The sequence below is a fragment of the Vicia villosa genome, unplaced genomic scaffold, assembly GCF_029867415.1.
Source record: "Vicia villosa cultivar HV-30 ecotype Madison, WI unplaced genomic scaffold, Vvil1.0 ctg.001730F_1_1, whole genome shotgun sequence".
In the NCBI taxonomy this organism is placed as follows: domain Eukaryota; kingdom Viridiplantae; phylum Streptophyta; class Magnoliopsida; order Fabales; family Fabaceae; genus Vicia; species Vicia villosa.
The window spans coordinates 111,316-132,842 of NW_026705711.1; the positions used below are offsets into that span (position 1 = coordinate 111,316).

The window sequence follows — 21,527 nt, forward strand, 5'->3', positions numbered from 1 at the left end:
AGAAATATGATTATTTAAATCAAAACTTAAAATTTTACATAAAATATCATTAATGTCAAATCATTGTGTTGTAATAACAAAGACGACACAATGTGTTGGAAAAATGTTTTTTATTTATCATAGTTGATTGTCCATAATAACGAAAGTGTAATACTTTTTATCTCGAACTAGTAACAAATCCGTTTGTATGCACGAGATAAGTCTTAAGGCGGGATATAGTTTTGGACACTCGTTTATTTTCAAACCATAATAAAAATAGAAATTTAAAAAAAAACTTAAATAACTTTAAATTGAAATAGTAATATATATATATATATATATATATATATATATATATATATATATATATATATATATATATATATATATATGTATATATATATATATAGAAGAGGAAACATAAACAACAATGAATAATATGATTAAAAATAAAAACTCTTAAAACTTGTATTAGATAAAAGTTTAAAATTTTCATAAATTAAACAATCAACTACCTAACTAAACTTGGAAACTAAATCCAAACTCCCTAATTTACCCTTGTCTTACTTTTTAATTTGCACTAAACTTTGCCCATACTTGTAATTGACTAAATAGATATTCATTGGCCAATAAGAATTAATTAATGTGACAAGTGGCCAACCTTTTTCATTTTATTTCAGAACAACCCAAAATCTGAAAGATATTGGTTTTACCCGGGAACAACCCAAATATCAAACACTTCCAAATACTCCTCTCTCTCATTTCACTTTACTTCTCACTCTCATTTCCATTTCTCACTAGGAATATTTCAGTCTCATATCATTCTTTTTCCTTCGGTGCTTTTCACGGTGAATGTCTTCCCTCTCGTCATATTTTTTAGTTTTCCGCTGTTGTTAATGGCAGTGACTTCCTCATCTGCAGAAACTTGGTTGTTCTGCTAAATGTTGGTTGTTCTTCAAGTTTCATTTTTGCTTTAACTGAACACCAACATTTTGCTTCATTCATGTGCAGAGCAACATATCTTCATTCAAGTTCTGATTTCTATGTTGTATCGATTTTGTGTATATTGATTCTCTTTTGCGTCTTTTACATTTGATTATTTATATATTGATGAACACCATCTTTTTCGCTTTTCCTACGTTATAAGTTGTGTGTATATATACTGTTTGTTTTTTCCAGACTTTTCGGTTTCCATTTTAGTGTGTTTAATGCGTGTTTCATGATTCTAGCTTTTGGTTTTATGATTTTCTTTGATCTGCACTTTCTTGGCGTCTATTTTTAAGCTTCATTTTTTGTTTTCATTAACTTGATATCAAACCATAAACATTTACATATCATATTTTCTAGAGCCTACTGCTTTTTATATACATTTTTAATATACTTATTTAGCCAATTGCTTTTTCATTTTTTTCCTATATAAAGTCACATTAAACATTGTTGTTAATTTTTTCTTTTGTTTTGTGCTATTCTATTTTTTATCTGATATCTGGTTTGGTTTTATGAAGTTCGTGGTTTCGTTAATAAGGTTTTCATCATCTTGATTTCAGACCAGCTGGACATCATGTCAAGAGCACCACTTTTTATCACTGACTTGAAGCCTGATGTCAATGTATGGAAAATTGCGGCCCGTGTTATCGACCTTTGGATAGTCCAAGAACAAAATGGAAACCAACATGTAGAAGCAATTTTACAAGATGCCAAGGTTTTTATTATTGTGTTATCCAAATTTTCATATGAATTTGAATTTATCACTTACTCATACATATCGTTGTTGTTTCACTAGGAGAATCAGATTCATGTCATAACCCGCAACCGTGAACTTGATATGTGGAAAAAAACTTGCTAGAACATCAGACATATATGGTTTATAACGGAGAACCTCAGATCAATGACCTGCCGTTAAAAGTTTATGACAATAAGATGAAGTTTATTTTTAATGGTACCACTGCAATAACCTGTATTGATATGCCTGAAATTCCAATGCACAAATTCAAATTCAAGCCCTTTGCAGAATTCTTGAATGGAGATTTCGATGTTGATCGCTTATACGGTATAAATTACTACAAGTCTTTTTGCACTATCGATACAAGTTATCCTCTAAATGTTGACAAAACTTTATTTTTTTATGCAGGTATTATTGGTGTCCTGCAACAAGTTGTTAGGACCCAAGTTGGAGGTGCTGGGAAAAAATCGTGCGTGAACATAATTTTAGCCGATGAGTGGTATGTCACGTTACAACTTCACATCTAACTACTATATGCTTCATTGCTTCATACTATTTCGTTGTTTTTTATTTTGTTAGTGGAGCTGAGATTGATCTCACCCTTTGAGAGACGTATGCCAACCAACTTATGGCTTTTACTAAAGACAACGGTCCACCGGTTGTCATACTTACTCATGCTTGGTGTCGCCAAAGTTCAAGTTCATTCCTTCATAGATTCTATGTTACATTCATTCCTTGTCCTTTACACGCTTCACTTGAAGTAAACTCTTTTCATGCTTTCAGCCACAGGGAAGCTTAATCTTTCAAACGCTTGAAACGGTTCCAAACTACTACTCAACATTGACCATCCCCAAGTAGTTGATTTTAAGGCTAAGTATGCAATTCTGAATTCTATTCTTTCCAAATCAAGCAGATTATTTTATTCTGCATTTTAAAAATGACTATCCTTGAATTCGTACAATTTCAGATTTGATGCCGAGAACACAAATCCCTGCGTTTCACAAGCACTGTCCCTACATTCTGGTTCTCAAGCTACTTTTGAAGAAAGGGCTTTCTCATTTACTAAAGATGTCCAATCAATTGGAGAGATAATTTGTCTACATGATGTACGATAATACATAGTGTTAGATTTATCTTTCTAATTAAATGGAATACATAGTGAAAGTATTGCATTTGAAACATTGAGTTTTTACAAATTATATGGGGCTGCATATGTTCTATATATGACATGAGTTTTTATAAATTACATGAAGTCTCATTGTATGTAATTTTTATAAATTATCTTGAATTGAATGCTCTTATCTAGAATGTATTAAATTTGAATGGTGTTTCATAAGTGGCTATGATAAAATTATATTGAATGTTTATCATTAGGGATATTATTTTCTTGAATGTCTTTGTTGTGACTGTGTATATAAATTAGTGATACTAGGGGGTGTTAGTGGTTACTCACTAGTATATAGCTTATAGAATCAAAGCATTGTGATTTATTCTAATTTAGAACAATAAACTTTGTCAACAATTTCTTCTTTTTTCACAACAGGAAAATATCTCACAAAATTGACAATGGTACCAACATAGATTTTCAAATGTTGTTTAGACTGCTTTATAGCCATTACTTTTTCTACAAATTTTGTTATTGACAGCTTACTCAAGTTTCTGCAGAGCCTGCCGTACTTTTATGCAGTTCCATTTCTTTTTCTATAACCATAACTTTTCCTACAACTTTTATTAATCAAGTTTATGCAGAACTTTCGTACTATGTGCAAAGACAGCTTGCTATTGACTGTTGAACATACTACATAATTCAGCCGGTTCTCAGGGGAAGTAGGATAACATTTTATAGATCCTTATGGATGTGACAATATCAAACAGTTGGGCTTATGGCTTTTACATGTACGGTTTTGTCTTTTTCCTATGCTGTGTCAAAAAATATGCTTCTAAGTTTACAATACCTTAACACAAATACCTGCTCCTTGAAAGGTTACTGCATGTATTGTCACTTTCATCAGCAACTCAAGTGTACTTTAATATTAATTAAACATGGTAATGTATCATACATATAAGTTTTTCGGTTGTACATGCTATATATCACCAGATTGAGAAATCTTGTACTGCTAAATAATTAATGGTCTGGTATTATTTTCAGTTGTCAAGATAGTTCCATCTCAAAGTTCCATTGGCAATTCAATTCAATTACAAGGACATGAAAGTGACACCCTTTAATTTACTATATAATATTTCATTTAAAATAAATGCTCCATTTTAAAAAGTATATTAAAAGTGAACAGAATATTTAAGGCTTCAACTTTGACTTTAACGCTTTCTGTCAAAAAATATAGTCAACCTCAATGAGACATGAAGTTTCCTTAAACTAAGAGAAGTTCATCCATACTGAATGATCCTTTGTATAACATATATTAGATTTCAATAGTCATCTAATATCTAGCATCATTGAAATTGTTTATGTTGTTGCTACCCTTCTATCTATAAATTCTATTGATGATATATTCGGTTTTGCTTACAGGTCTTTGTTGAAGTATTTGATAAATGGGTGACAATGTCTCTCCATCCAATAAAAGGAGTTACTCCATATTGTATTTTAATAGTCTAATACCATTAAGACATATTATGTATACATCAAGGAATTTATAATTGTGTTGTTGCCTCACACTATTAGTTACAATGTTTAAGTTAATATGTTTAAGTTGTCATGGAAAAATCTAGAATACCAATAGACCCATATATTGAAAGATGTCATGGAATAATATCAATTAGTGATATTTAATTACAAATGTTAGGACTTATTCAATATTAGTCTTTAGAAGTTGCTTGACATTTAATGTAGTTTGTTCTGTGCAATCTCAAGATGTAGTATTTGTCTCATTAATGTCAACCCGTTATAGCAGAGATATCTTGACACATTCACATTAATGTCGACCCAAAATTTGTCATACTTGATATGAATTTTTTTAATGAAAACAAGAATTAAGAAATGTTGATATCATAGTTTAGCCATTATTTAGTTCACATTGTTGAGCCATAAGCAATATTTAGATCAGTATCATAATCATTGAAATATAAGTTGAATTTATTGGGAATATTTAATGCCAATAAGCTTTATGCCAGTGGAAGCAACAATGTATTTCAATGCTAATTTAGTCCACTTTGTTGTATCATAGGAAGCATTTATATATATCGCAGTAACTATATCATTGGCACTTTTTATACGCAACATGTGATAACAGTGGCAACACCAATTTAGATAAATCATACTTAAGTTTCTTCATTTTCTGCAAAATTGACTGCTTCAGACATCTATACCATTGTATAGGTATATCGATGCTTACCGTTCATACTTTTTAACCATGGTTGTCACTTACTTATAGGATGTTTACACAACATGCTGTCACTGACGAACAACTTTTTCGGAGAAAACATTCAGCTAAAAGAGCCAAGCTACATAGATACTGCATACTTCACTAATCCTTCTTTTAACAGTTGTTCAATTTTCCAATGGGAACATGATCCACCACAAAGTCTGAAACGAAGCAGGGGTCGTCCAAAAAAGAATCTTGGAGTGCCTGATCGAGCTTAAAACCTTACTAGGAATGACTAGACAAATATAATACCACCCCGAACTACAAATTCACACCAACCTCCTATTTTTCCTACGTACGGAAATAGGTTTTCTAAAGATTCAATCACTTTCAACTATGCATTTCTTTGTGGATGACTAACTTCTGCTAAATGTATTTGACAGGTCTGTTAGAGACGTTTCCCAGATTAGTGAGGTCAACCCAACAACAAATACTACCAGAACAGTGACAACATGCCCCGTGTTTACACCTGCAACTAACTTGGATTTTGAAAGTTACGATGATGATGAAGATTCAGACTACAACCCGTTCTTAGGTATGTTGACACAAATGCTTCACGGGAAAATGGTTGAACACTTTCACTGATCAATCCATGTTTACATATCAGGAAATATTTTGGTTACATTGTTGACAATATTCTTTTTAATATCATTCAATCATTAGTACTTTCATTTCATGATTGGTAACATTGTTGACAACCTTCTTTTTTAAACAACACATGAATCGGATGACGACTCAAGCTTTGAAAATGACGATAGTGACACACCATTTTCCGCTGCTCCCCATAACTCTACTGATATTCAAGGTACACATGTTACCTACCATATCATTGGTGAAGCTTTACATGATTTATACATTACTAACATATAATTCATTCTTGTCTAGCCTATTACGATTTGGGTGATGCAATGATTGAGTGCATACATTGTAATGCGCTAATGTGGTATCAAGAGAGGATGGACAAACATAGACATTCAGCAAATCCCAAATATCAAATATGTTGTGGTAATGGCAAAGTTGAGCTATCTTTCTTGAAAAAACCTCCTAGACTATTATCACATTTACTATTTAATTATGAAGCCAACGATAGCAAGAATTTTCAATCACAACTAAGGACATACAACATGATGTTTGCTTTCACTTCACCCGACGCTAAATTGGACAACAAATTAAATAATGGTCGTGGTCCTCCTACAATACGAATCCAAGGATAACCTTGCCATCGGATTGGGAGTTTGTTGCCACCTAAAGGACAATCACCCAAGTTTTCACAACTTTACATATATGACACGGAAAATGAAATCGCTAATAGAATGGAAGGGCTTCGGTATGATATATATTTTTGATGCCTTCCAATATTTATTTTGTTAAACTGTTCATATACTAACTTATTTTTATCAATTTAGGGACAAAATTAAAATTGATCCAAAAATCGTTCAAAGTCTATCAAAAATGTTATACAAACATAACACACATGCAAAGAGCTTCCGCATGGCTAGACAGAGACTTAATCAAGACAATGTCCACAATTTGAAACTCAAACTTATTGCAAATAGATCTATAGATGGGAGAATATACAACCAACCTACAGTTTCTGAGGTGACTGCTTTAATAGTTGGTGATGTTGACACAGTTGAAGAAAGGGACATTATTATGCAGAGACAAGGTGGGTCACTTAAACATATTAATGAATTTCATGCAAGCTATTTGGCTTACCAATATCCTTTGATTTTTCCATATGGAGAAGATGGTTATCGACCGAATGTGGCTCACCGAGATCTCGATATTTTTGATGATAATCCAAGAAACAGACTTACTATTAGAGAGTGGTTGGCATTTCGTATCCAAACCAGATGTGAAGAAGGTAAAACTCTTTTATCATCGAGGAGATTGTTCCAACAATTTTTGGTTGACGATTTCACCATGCTAGAGGAAGAGAGATTAAAATGTTTACGTAACAATCAATCCAACCTTCGAGTGTCAAAGTATCGAAGTCTTACTAAAGAAGGAGACCCAAACCAAACACAAGGGTCAAGCACGGGAAAATGAGTTATCTTACCATCATCTTATGTTGGAAGTCGGAGATTTATGGATCAATTGTACTATGATGGCATGACAATTTGTAGTAAAGTCGGCTTTCCAGACCTTTTCATTACATTCACTTGCAACCCAAATTGGCCAGAAATTCAAAGAGATTTACATCCTCTAAATCTTAAGCCACAAGATAGACCATATATCATTACTAGAGTTTTTAAGATGAAATTTGATAGCCTATTAGCTGACGTAACAAAGAAAGGATGCTTAGGCAAAGTTCTTGCTTGTAAGTATTTACTACTTATCTTACTAACGGTTTTGACCTGTTTTTTACATTACAGTTCTTTTAACTTATGCTTTTCAATGCAGACATGTACACCATAGATATTCAAAAGAGAGGTTTACCACATGCACACATTCTAATTTTCTTGCATCCTTCCAACAAATATCCAACACCTGAAGACATTGACAAAATTATATCTGCAGGGGTTCCTGATCCCTTGAAATAGTCAAAGTTGTATAGTCTTGTGAAGAATCACATGGTACATGGGCCTTGTGGGATGGTAAACCCAAAATGTCCATGCATGAAAGAGGGAAGGTGTACCAAGTATTTTCCAAAGAAGTTCCAAGATATAACAATAGTTGATCAAGAAGGTTATCTGGTTTATAGAAGGAGAGATAACAGCCATATCATTGAGAAGAATGGAATCATGCTTCATAGCGGTCATGTTGTGCCCCACAACCCACATTTGCTAATGAAGTATGAAGCACACACTAACATGGAGTGGTGCAATCAAAGTACTTCAATAGAGTATCTATTCAAGTACATCAACAAGGGTTCCGATAAAATATTGACAGTTATTATTCCAAATGCAACTGGTGGTGACAGAAATATTGACGAAATCAAACAATACCTTGATTGCAGATATGTATCACCAAGTGAAGCATGTTGGAGAATATTTTTCTATTCTATTCATGGAAGGAAACCGACTGTTGAGAGATTGTTTTTTCACATGGAAGGAGAGAACTCGGTCTACTACAAAGATTTTGAACAAATTGGAAATGTACTTCTTAAGGAAAGTGTAACAGAATCCATGTTTACTTCTTGGTTTATGGAAAATAGAGACTATGATGAGGCCAAACTATTGACATATGGTCAATTTGTGTCAAAGTTTGTTTATGACAAAAAGAAAAGATGTTGGAAACCTAGAAAAGAGGTTACACAATTGGTCGCTTCATTTGGGTCCCTCCATCAACCGGAGAATTATATTATATGCAGATGTTGTGGAATGTGAAGAAAGGGCCTACAAGTTATGATGATCTCAAAACAGTTGAGGGTTTTAAGAATTCAACTTTTCGAGAGTTATGCTTTGCAATGGGGTTTCTACAAGATGATAGAGAGTTCATTGAGGCAATCAAGGAGGCTTACAATTGGGGTTCTAGTGTATTTTTGCGCAAACTTTTTGTTACCATGTTGTTATCAGCTTCAATAAATCGACTGGAACATGTTTGGCGTAACACATGGAGATACTTATCAGATGGAATTCTATATGAACAAAGATTATTATCGAAAAATCCAGGCACTATTAAATGTTACTCGAACACATTTTTTATTCCTAATATTTAGTATTGATGTAAAACATTTGTGGCGGTATGTCATAATAGTATTTCGCTTTTATTGTAGAGTTATCCCTATCTGATGAAGAAATCAAAGAACTCACATTGATTGAATTTGAGAAACATCTTAAAAAGAACAAAAGGATCTTGAATGAGTTTAAGCCTATGCCGTATCCGGATAATTTTGTACTGGATTTTCTTGGAAATAGACTGATTTATGATGAACGACAATATGATATTTCAGCTCAAAAAGAATTATTTGATTCAATGTTTCAAGCTTTAAAAGGTATTATATCTACAAAACTTATTAATATCTTTTATTTCTATGAACAGTAACTGAACTAGAAGATTTCAGCTCAAAAAGAATTAGTTGATTCAATGTTTCAATTAATGATAAGTTTCTTTAGCCATTATGAACGATACTATAACACTCATATGTATAAAAAAGAACTACTGATATTCCCACTCATGTTGTTCTTTGTTGTACCATTCAATTTTGCAATAACTAATAATTGTTGCTACCACTTATTATAAATAGGGTTGCTGCCACTGATATAAATATTATGCATGAAACACACACACACACACACACACACACACACATATATATATATATATATATATATTGTTGTTGAAATACATTGGGCCGCTAAGATTGTTGCTGCCAGTATGCTTCAAATACATATTGGGGCTGCCACTGATATAATTAGTCGCAGTCAATGTTCCCACTGAATTTTGCTATGTTTTAGTGTTACTGCCACTTATCTAAATTGAGCTTATGATACAATAATGTAAATGATATTTGGCTGATAATATGGTATCTAAATTTTTTATTTCTCTTTTTATTAAACAGTTTCCCATCACAAATGACAAATATTTTGCTAATCGTTACTATTGTTTTGTTTCCATTATTTGCTAGATGAAGAACACCAAATTTATGACGAAATCATGCACGTCGTGGAAGAAAAAAAGGAGGTATCTTTTTTTATACGATTATGGTGGAACTGGAAAGTCATTCATGTGGAACACACTTTCAGCAGTTCTACATTCTAATCGTGACATTGTTTTAAATTTTGCTTCAAGGGGAATTGCAAGCCTTCTTTTACCTGGAGGGAAAACAACACATTCCAGATTCAAGATTCCAGTACCATGCCTAGAATCATCAATTTGCAACATTGAAAAAAAAACAGATCTAGCTGGGTTGTTGAAAGTTACAAATTTGATAATTTGGGATGAGGCTCCTATGGCAAACAAATTTTGTTTCGAAGCTCTTGACAAATCTTTGAAAGATATAATGGATGATGACAAAGTTGCTTCTAAGATAATTTTTGGAGGAAAGGTTGTGGTATTTGGTGGCGATTTTAGACAAATTTTACCCGTAGTTCCTAGAGGTACCAGGTGTTATACCCCAAAATTTGCCCGCATCTTTTTTCAAGAAAACTCCAATCTAAAAATTTAGAGTCTCATATAATCATGGATTTTTATTTCAATAAATATCCTGACATGTGAAATACTTAGTTTTTAGAATTTTTCTTATACAGTATTTTGGCTTGCAGTTGAATTTATTCTTACGCAAACGCCAAATACTGTTTATTACTTCACACATGCTATTTATTTATTTACAGATAAATAATACTGACACAATTGGTACAGAGTTAAATCTTTTGCAGGCGCAGAATCAGGAAACTCAGACTGTACTGGTAACAAGTAGATTATTATTATCTTTTGTTTCCCATTAATTTTTGTACTATATTCCATTATTTTCAAAATCTTTTCAAATCTCTTTTTCAAAAAATCAAATCCTAACTTTATTCTATACATCTCTCTTTTTCCCAACACTATCATACACTTTCTTTCAAATCTTACTTCCACTCAAATTTTCCTTTTGTACGGAATCACTTCATTCCCCAACGTCTCTATCCTTCTTTCCATTCTATAAATACCTCTCATTTTTCCATAAAAATCTCACATAAAATTCTAACTCATCTCTCAAATTTCTACTTCATATCCATCCTTTCTTCTTCCCCGACAAAATGGCGAAGTGGTGGGAAACGTGTTTTCTTATGGTCATCACCATTGCTACGGTGATCATGTCTTTTTTCTGTCTACATAGCCCGGAACACTGTGGACCTGGGATGCTTGCACTCCCAATCATCTACATGTTATTATTTGTAGCATGGGTTATTAATCGTCATTCTTAAAATTTACCGTATTTCTTATTTCTTAAATGTACCGTTTATTCGTCGTACTGTTCAATATAGTATGTAATATTTGTACTATCAGTATTAAATATTGTACTATTTGTCATAATGTTGCTTAATTATTCAGATAATATTTTGTGTGTTTTATGCCAGTCAAATATTCATTTTTCTGTGCATTAAATGATTTTCAGGGTTGTTATCGGTAATTTTGCTCGCGTACAGTAAATATTAGTTATTTATTATGTCTGTGTTTTTAACAAGTCATGTAAATAAACTTTAATTTTTCACATAAAACAAAAAACAACAAAAAGAAAATTAACTTTGACTGTTGATTTTTCACTCTAACTGCTACATTAATACCTGAAGAGTCAGTTGACAGTCAAAAATGAAATTTTTTGTCAACATCCATATTTTGTCAAAAGATTCATCATTTGATCATTGGATGATCATAATTCATCAAGGAAAGATAAAAAATCAACAAAACCCTAAGATTCAAAATTAGGGTTTTCTCCTAAAAAGTCAACTGAACTTTGACTGGCCATAACTCTCTCATCCTTCATCCAAAAAATTCAAACCAAAGCTCATTTTGAAGGAAATTCAATTATATTTCAAATGCAATTGATCCCATGGTCATTACATTCACCATTTGAAAAATATGAACAAAGACATTATAGGTCATTTTCAAAGTCAACAAAAAGACACTTTTTTCAAAAGGACACACTGTCGCACCCCAATTTTTGACCCACGCATTTTCATTTATTTTTGACCTGTCGCATTTCATTTGTATTCATTGTTCATACACTGCATCGTTGCATATTAAAAAAAAATCAGACTTTTATTAAAGTCAATAAAAATTAGCCTTTTAATAGTTTAGATTAAATTTAATTTTTATTTTTAAGTTTAGGTTTAATTTAGATTATTTTTAGCTTTATACTATTTTTATTTTTAGTCTAGATTTAAATTATGTTTTTTTAGTTTAAATTTACTTTTATTGTTATTTCTTTTCTTAACATCTTTTTTTATCATTATTATTATTAGTATTATTATTATCTATTATTATTATTATTATTATTATTATTATTATTATTCATCCTTTTTGTCAAATATACACAAAATATATAATACAAAAAAAAGGGATCTCCTTCATGTTTCTCTATCCCACATCCTGCTATACTCTGTCCCAACCATGCCAAACACAACTGTCCAACAATCTGCTCCATCTTGCTGCCTATACAAACCAAAACAATCACCAAAATGCTCTACACAAATTCTGCACACAAAAAGAACAAAGTCAGAGCTCAAAAAATGTTCAAATTTGATTCCATTTTCCCCCCATTTCTCACCATTCATCCATCTATAAAACAAGCTCGCAACAGCAAAAAAAAGGGGGGAGAAAAAAAGGAAAAAGAGACGACAAAAACTCTGCTTGAAAATCCACAATAAGCTTCCTCCCGAATTCTTAAACTCCACCATTCAAATCCCATACTCAAACCTTCCAGCTCATTGAAACCAAATCACAACCCACCTCCATTTAAACTCTCCATACACACAGAACAAAAACTCAGAAAACCTCACCATCTACCTCTCAAAACCTCTGCTAAACCCTTTCTAACCGCACCTCAACTTCCATCATCACCAACAACAGATCCATACAACAATCAACAGCACGTCAACAAACTCGCAGATTCTTCATCAGAGCGGAATAGAAGTGAAGTCAGAAGCGAAGAAATCGGACAGGCGTAGATCTTCACCTCGTTAACGTACGAGTGGGTAACTCGGTTCATTTTCTATTGCAATTTGTCGTGATGCATTGCTTGTTCAGATGATTGTTGTTGATTCCTCTTTGTCTTGAATGTGTTTTCCTTTTCATTGCTGTTACTTTGTTCATGTTCTTATGCTTTGAACATTTGTTTTGCGAACTGAGAGATGAATGAGCCGAGAGATTCATGAGAGAGGTGAGAGTTGTCTTTGTCTTTTGTTCACCGTGAGAGATTAGAGAACCGCGAGAGAGAGAGAGAGTTGACAGCGAGAGAGTGACCGAGAGACTTTGAGCGTGAGAGACAGTGAGAGTATGAAGGATGCGTTTTCTCTTCTGCAGAGGAAATGGCGGATTTAGCGAAAAAAGAGAAAGAGGCTACGTTGAAAGAGAGGGGCGGTCCCTCACTTAGTTTAGGGTTTTTTTGTTTCATCGTGAGAATTGAGAGAGATAGCGATTGAGAGTTGAACCATGAGAGAGAGTCGGAATCGAGAACGAGAGAGGAACGAGGGAGATTGTCTTACATTTTTGTTGTTTCCGTTTACAGAGAAAAAACGTGAGGGAGAGATGCATCAGAGGCGTTGCCTCTTTTTGGTGATGTTAGGGTTTTTTGAACCCACTCCTTGTTCAGTAAAGAAAGGGCGGATCCGGGTTTGACCCGACCCGGCCCAGAGCTTCTTTTGTTTTTTTTTTTTTAATTTTTTTTTTTAAAGTTTTTCTAACATCCTGGGCTCCAACTTCCTTTTACATCCAGCACACCCCCATTTTGCTTTCTTTGGAATCCATTGCTTGTCACTTGTTTAGTTTTTATTATTAATTGTTTATAAATATAGTTTAAAAATACAAAAAATATGTTTTCTAATTTAGATTTTATTTTCTTATTATAAATATAATAAAAATGTTTTAATTAGACTTTTATTTTCTCTTTTATTATTTAAAAATACCAAAAATCAGATAACTATCTCAATTCAAGAACAAATAAATCTTGGTCCAACGCCAAGTCGTCTCAATAATTTCTCGATCCAACGTCGAGTTTTCTTTACAAAAATCCTTTAATCAAACCGAAAGAACGAGTGACAAGAAGTGTACACCTCTTGAATACCCCGATTCTTTTGGATTAACACCTTTTTTAAACCTTTCATTAATAAAATCAAAGTGATCAAGTGACAAGAAGTGAACACCTCTTGAATACCTTGATCCTTTGAATCAAAACACCTTAATAAAATCAAAGTGATCAAGTGACAAGAAGTGCACACCTCTTGAATACCTTCGATCCTTTGAATCAAACTTTTTCTTAAAAAATTAATTAAATCAAAGTGATCCTGTGACAAGGGGTGAACACCTCTTGAATACCTTGATCCTTTGAATCAAAAAAACACATTAATCAAACCGAAAGATCTTGTGACAAGAAGTGCACACCTCTTGAATACCTTGATCTCTCGAATCAAAATAGCATAATCAAACCGAAAGATCATGTGACAAGAAGTGCACACCTCTTGAATACCTCGATCTTTTGAATAAGGACAACAAGTGACAATGGGGCTAGCTCATGTTCAATACCTTGGGTAAAGACGCGCTAGGTGCACACCTATGCTCAATCCTTTGCTAAACGTCCGCAAAAACATCCCTTTAAAAACACAACTTCATTTTAATTCAACCTTTTTGCCTTAGGGCTTTTAAAACTCTTTTCATAAACGAGACACTTATCCAATTTTCAATACGAACATACTTCCACATGTGAAGATCGAACATCTTCCACTCGAATGCGATGATGGCCAAAATCATGTATTATCTTGATTTAGTTATCCATTCTTGTAGTGATATCATATCCATGTGCGCATAGTATTTCCATTTGAAAGCGATCGAGTACCTCTCGCTAAAAACAACCAACAAACATTTCGTGGTTCCTAGTCCGAACTACGATTGCTCTGACTTTCCCATTGCACTAGGGAATACGTAGGCACAAGATACAAACGTCTTGGCGAGCATAATAATAAAAAACCTTTTCTTTTTCTTCACAATAATAGAAAACCCCAAAAAACATTTCTTTTATCTTTTATCAATTAACTAAGCTAAAGAACACAAACATTACGCTAACACTCAAACACTAAACTAACTAAATGGGTCCCATCGAGTACGATGGAAGTGAGGGGTGCTAACACCTTCCCCTTGCTTAACCGACTCCCGAACCTAAAATTTGGTTGCGATGACCATCTTATCCGTTTTCTTTTTATCCGTGGGTTTTATCGATATTTTCCCTTTCCTTTTGGAATAAATAAAGTTCGGTGGCGACTCTGTTGTACTTCGAATGCGCGAAACGCGTCGAGTCTGATTTTTACCGCTACACACACAAGGAGCATCAAAAATCATTTTGACATGAGACCAAAGACATTGGTTATAGGACTCTTTGAGGTTTCCAAAAAGTGCAAGATCTCCTTCATATGACAAAAATTGAGGGATTTACACCTTGTTGAAGTTGGCTAAATTTTGGGAAAATGCATAAAACCAACATTGCTCAAAAATGTATTTTTTCCAAATGGGGCCAAGTTTTCATGGTTCAAACATGTTTGCCATGATATTATGGGCCTCCCACGACCAAGACAAAGCCCACACCATTTTTATCCATTTTTGGCTTAATTTTATCTTATTTTAAGATTAAATGAAAAAAGAAAATGGAAGGATAATGGATAGCTTAGTTTCTAAGCATGAGTCATCCAAGAATCTTCAATTTTCTGCAGAAGATTGAGGTACAAGGCAAGAGCATTGAAGAGAAGCAAGACTTGGTCAACAATTCAAAGGTTTTAATATAAAAAAATCAAGAATTCAACAAAGGCAACTAAAGGCTTATTGGCTTCAATTCTAAGCACAACATAGCCTATATAAAGGCTATAACACTTCACAAATGAAAGAGCACAAAATTAGAGCCAAACTACTGCTTGTAACACACTTGTAATCACTTAAATTTTTCAAAGAAACTTGAAATTCGAATTTTAAGTTTAAGTCATTTTCAATACAAACTAAGCATTCAAACACCTTCCTTAAGCATCACTGAACATATTCCAATCATTTCCAAGTCTTGAAACTCACTGAACCAAGTACTACAGGTCACGATTGGTTCGAACTAAAATCAACTTGTATCTCATAATCCACGCATGCTTAGCAAGATGTAGACATATATTTGAACTTAGTTTGATGTGTAGATCATTTCTGGAAGTTTAATTGAGTTTTGGATGCTTGCACACGAATCTACCATTTTAGGGTTTTCTAGTTCAAATTTAGGGTTTTTAGTTAGAGCCAAAATTAGAACAAATTAAGGGCATGGTTGAATTCAGTGGAACAAGACGAATTGAATGGACCTATCGCGCCTAATTTCTATGCACGTTTACCCCTGTTCGCTATTTTTGCAGATTTAGGGTTCATCAATTACAGCGCTTTTGCATAAAAGCGCTGTTAAAAGTGGTGTCTGGAGGTTGAAGACGAAGACGTGTCCTCACCCCATTGGTTCACACGCGCGCGCTTTTTTAAATTTAATTTTTCTAATCCAGTGTGCTGCAGGTGTATCACGTGTCACACGCCTTCAGGCCTTCCACCATCTGATCTCATTAATCTCCTCATCCAACGCTCTAGCCTTGCCAGTCCATGCTATAGACTCTATAACCCACCACATCTGATCACTGCTTATTTATTTTTCTATTTTATTTTAATTTTCTTGCAAAATTAATTAAAAATAGTTTCAAAAATCCAAAAAATACCCAAAAAATATTTTTAAGTTTCTAAAATAATATTTTATTTTCTAACATAAAAATATTTTATTTTTCTTCATAATTTCAATATTTTGCATAATTAATTAGTTTATATTTATATATTTGCTTTTTAATTATTTTAACTAATCAAAAAATCATAAAAAATTTGTTCTTCATATTAAATATTGTTTATATATTATAAGCTAATTTTGTACATATTTTGAATAATTTTCTCTTTAAGTTTTAATTATTTGTGTAATTATTTGCATAATTATGTGTTAATTAACTTAATAAATTTCAAATCAATTTCAAAAATTCAAAAAAAATTAGTTTTGTTTTAAAATTAATTAGCAAACATTTTGAACATATTTTGAACTTAATTTTTAGGTTTAAATTTTATTTCCACCTTTTCCTCATTTTAATTAAATTATTCATGCATTAATCATAATTAAAATAAATCATAAAAAATCCAAAAACATTTCTTTATTTTCTTGCTATTTAAATTCCTAGATAAATGTATAGGTTGTCAAATCTATGTAAATAGGCGTAGTTTACATTTCCTGCAAATCGATGTAATAGCGTAGATTTACTTTCCGCATTTTACATTTCCGCATTTTAAATTCCAGCACATATAAACTGCGTGTATGTCAAAGATAAAATTGAACCGTTAGATCACTAACTCCAAATGATAAAATATCTGAATTCAAACACAATCACACTTGCACCTCCTAAGGTAATCCCTTCTCATTCTTTTCAAAATCAAAGTCAAAATTCTACTGTTTCGAGTACAAAATCGAACCTTTTGTTTGTATCCGGTGAAAGGATAGATTTTTAAAGGAAATAGGATAAAGACCTTACAACTCAGGGTAGACCTCCTAATTTGCTTACTCAAATCAAAACAAACAAAATTCTCATACACTATTGTTTTTCAAAATAAAACTTTCCAAAAAGACAATACTTTGTATATATCCAAACAAGGATCATTACGAAGTTAACGTTCTTTTTTTCAAAAAAAACATCTTTGAAAGATAAAAAACACTTTGTATACATCCGCACAAGGATCATTACAAATTCAATTTACAAAGGTATTTGAAACCACATATGAGCATTTTAAAGCAATTGAAAAGTGATCGAAAACAAGTGAGCTAAGCAAACTAAAGAGCCCATGGATAACCATGGATACAAAGGGTGCTAACACCTTCCCTTTGTATAACCTAGCCCCTTACCCAGAATTTCTTAAAGGTCTTTTTTCTGTTTCTTTTATAAACCTTTCCTTAATTGGATAAAATAAAAGGTCGGTGGCGACCTTCTGAATTTTCAAAAATGCGAAAGCAGAAACAATAAAAAGAGTCAGTTCACGTATCTCTCCGCGAGAGGTATGGCCGAAAACGGAGGCCCACAGAACTGGCGACTCTGCTGGGGACTTACTTTCTAAAAAACAAAATGTTTTCAAAAGGGGTTACCTTTAGAGAATAAATCACTTCGATGTTTTCAATTGTTTGACTTGATTGCTCTATTTTTCAAAGGTTTGTTTGGGTATTTTGCTTGTGTGAAAGATTCTAACCCGAATCTTGAGATACCTTAAGTATATGACAATAGACCAAGGAAACTGTACGGCATGTACCGATACGGTTGATCTGGTAGTCATCGTTAGTGCGATACTTTGGTTTATACTGATGTCCCTTGAAAACGATCAAGGAGTATATTAGGCTTCCGAAATGTCATTAAACACTAATTTGTCTTAGAACCTTTTAGTTGAACTTGACTTATGACCTATTAAGTGGCTATCTTTGAAATTGATCGAAGTTAGTTATCCTCGAGGAATATTTTGATCGACCGCTCGAGCGCCGTATTGAGATGTTACCTCCAAGGATCATAGAACCCGAATACTATTCTAGGACAGGTTTTAACCAACTCAACTTCAATGGAGAGGGTATCACCTATCAGCTCCATGCAGGCCTTTACGCCTAAGGCTATTGTTTGATTTGTTTTTGTGTGCCACATGTTTGACATCATAAGCATCATAAGCATATCATTTTCTCACTAAGCACTTCAAGGATCAAAGAGTTTACCTTTGTTTATTTACAGGTAATGGCTCCCGCCACCAGAGATTACATCCGAATCAACATCTCAACGGTACCATCTGAACTAAAAGACTTAGTATCAGAATTCCCCAGGAATGTTCAATTCACCGAAAGGCATGGTCACCTACTCCATTTGGTTACCTCAAAATTTGAAGAAGACATGATACGGGTCCTGTTCCAGTTCTTTGACCCTGAACATCATTGCTTTACATTTCCTGATTACCAGTTGGTACCCACTTTGGAAGAATTTTCTGAACTAATTGGATTACCTGTTCGAAATCAATTACCTTTCACTGGTTTAGAAAGGATTCCAAAACCTGAAGTCATTGCTGCTGCTTTACATTTGCGAAAATCAGAAATCGAGTCCAATTGGGAAACAAAGAGTGGAGTTAAGGGTTTGCTTGCTAAGTTCTTAATGGAAAAGGCTCGATTACTACTAGAAAACAAAAGTTATCCAGCTTTTGAGGAGGTTGTGGCCCTTTTGATCTATGGGTTGGTTTTATTCCCTAATCCCGACCAGTTCATAAGTGTACACATCATCAACCTTTTCCTAACCCGTAACCCGGGGTACCAACATTGCTGGGAGACATTCTACATTCTCTACACACTTGTACCATGAAGAAACGAGGAACTCTTATGTGCTGTATACCACTACTGGCTAGGTGGTTTACATTTCATCTTCCCCGATCAGTGTTGAGAAATGAACAAAGAATGCAATGGTCTCGCAGGATTATGTCTTTGTCTCATTCAGATATCCGGTGGAACAACTTCTTTCAAAGAGACATTACTATCATTGATCATTGTGGAGAGTACCCTAATGTGCCACTCCTTGGCATCAAAGGGGGCATCACTTACAATCCCTCTTTGGCTCTACGCCAATTCGGATATGCAAGGAGCAACAGTCCTCATGACATGATTATCCGTGGCATTGTGTTTGATTACGAGAATGATTCTCATAGACACCGACGAAGGTTCATACATGCATGGGGCAGTGTCTATAGAATAGAAAGCAAAACTTTGGGGCAATGGAATTCTATCCCTATGGAACCTTACCTCAGATGGATCCGTACTCATGCTCAGAAACTCATCATGCCATATCCCGCCATTCTACCTGTGACTATTGAGCCAGAGGTCGAAGGAGACGAACCCCACGTTATTCTACACCCGGATATGCCAACTGACCTAGAAGAGCTGCAAAAATCTTGGGTTCAAATAAAAGAGGAAAGAGATACCTTCAAGGCACACTGTCAAGACTACGAGAGAAGGATATTGGAGCTCACCGGACAGCTGCAAGAAGAACAGCGGATCAACACATTCCTGGGGGCAAAGAGAAAGCGTCCATGGGAGACCTGAGGGATCATTCATTTCCTTTATTTCTGTTTTGTAAGCCCAAATGAGGCAAAGAAAAAAAAGCAAAAAAAAAGAAATAAATTGTTTAACTAATGTTTGTTTCTTCTTTGTTTTAACAAATCTAAACTCTAAGATCCTTGAAAACATTGCACACACATTTCATTCATATACATTGCATTCATTACATTGCATATACATTGCATTCATAGACATTGCATCCATTCATACACATTGCATAACAGGTTCACATGACGGATTTCTCATCTTCTGATGATCAAAGGATCTGTAGGCTTGAGTCACCTGAAAAGGAAAATCAAAATCCCAGTCAAAAAGTTCAAAAAGCCACCGATCCCTGAAACAGTCGGTGATGATGAACAAGGAGACAATCACAGCAACCAGGGTTCTGCTAAACCCTCTCTCTCTTCCAATGAAGAAGATGATCATTCTGGGGACGAACCGGATGATGACAAGTACCAACAGCTGGAAGAACGTATGAAAGCTATGGGGATACAAAAAATACCTGGCTTAGATTTCAATGATCTGGGACTCATCTCGGATGTTGTTATCCCTCCAAAATTCAAAGTTCCCGTCTTTGCAAAATATGATGGAGTTTCTTGCCCAAAACTACATCTGAGATCCTATGTGAGGAAGATACAACCTCATACAACAGATAACAAATTGTGGATTCACTTCTTCCAAGAAAGTCTGTCGAGTACACAACTCGAGTGGTACTACCAGGTGGAAAATACCAAGGTTCATACTTGGGAAGAATTAGCTGCTGCTTTTTACAAACAGTACCAATACAATGCTGATCTTGCACCAACCCGTACTCAACTAAGGGGCATGTCCATGGCACCAAAAGAAAGTTTCAAAGGATATGCGCAAAAGTGGAGAGATATGGCTGGAAGGGTTCAACCACCCTTATCTGATCGCGAGCTAGTCGACATGTTCATGGGCACTTTAACTGGCCCTTTCTATAGTCATTTGCTGGGAAGCTCATCATCAGGTTTCACTAACCTGATATTGACCGGAGAACGTGTCGAAAGTGGCATTCAAAATGGAAAAATTCAAATAGGCTCCTCCTCTGGTACTACAAAAAGGCCCATCAGCGGGAGAAATGAGGTCAATACAATGCAAATTCAGAAAGGTCGCAAAAATGAGCAGCATCAATCTGTAGGGGCAGTTCTGATCTCCGCATCTGCGCCTCAAAAAGATCAACAGCCAAAATATACGCGTCAACCAGATGCACCAAGAAGAAATTTCACCAGAATCAACATGCCAATCTCTCAGGCATTGCAGCATTTGCTAAAAGCAGATCTGATCACATTAAAAGGTCCTCCAAAGAATGTCAACACTTCCTCTCCGAGTTATCGCCCTGATGCAACATGTGCCTATCACTCAAACTGTCCAGGACATGACGCAGATCACTGCTGGGCCCTGAAAAATAAAATACAAGATATGATAGATGCTGGGGAAATTGAGTTCGATCCTCCAGAAACTCCAAATGTCATCACTGCACCTATGCCAAAGCATGACAAAACTGTTAACGCTATCCTGTACACTGTTTACATCTATGATGTGAACGAATTATCAACTCCACTCTGCGAAGTCAAAGGAAAGCTAATCCAAGCTGGTTACTTTCCAGGATGTGACCCCGATT

The 21,527-nt window shown here is 34.3% G+C and overlaps 1 protein-coding gene across 1 annotated transcript in view; it reads left to right on the plus strand.

Annotated features, from left to right (window-relative positions):
- Positions 1–9,670: 9,670 nt before the first annotated feature.
- LOC131636428 (uncharacterized) overlaps positions 9,671–21,527 on the plus strand; it is a 28,603-nt gene continuing 16,746 nt past the window's right edge. The window contains exon 1 of the mRNA XM_058907039.1: positions 9,671–10,124. Coding sequence (XP_058763022.1) covers positions 9,671–10,124 — 454 coding nt within the window. The remainder of the gene's footprint in view (positions 10,125–21,527) is intronic.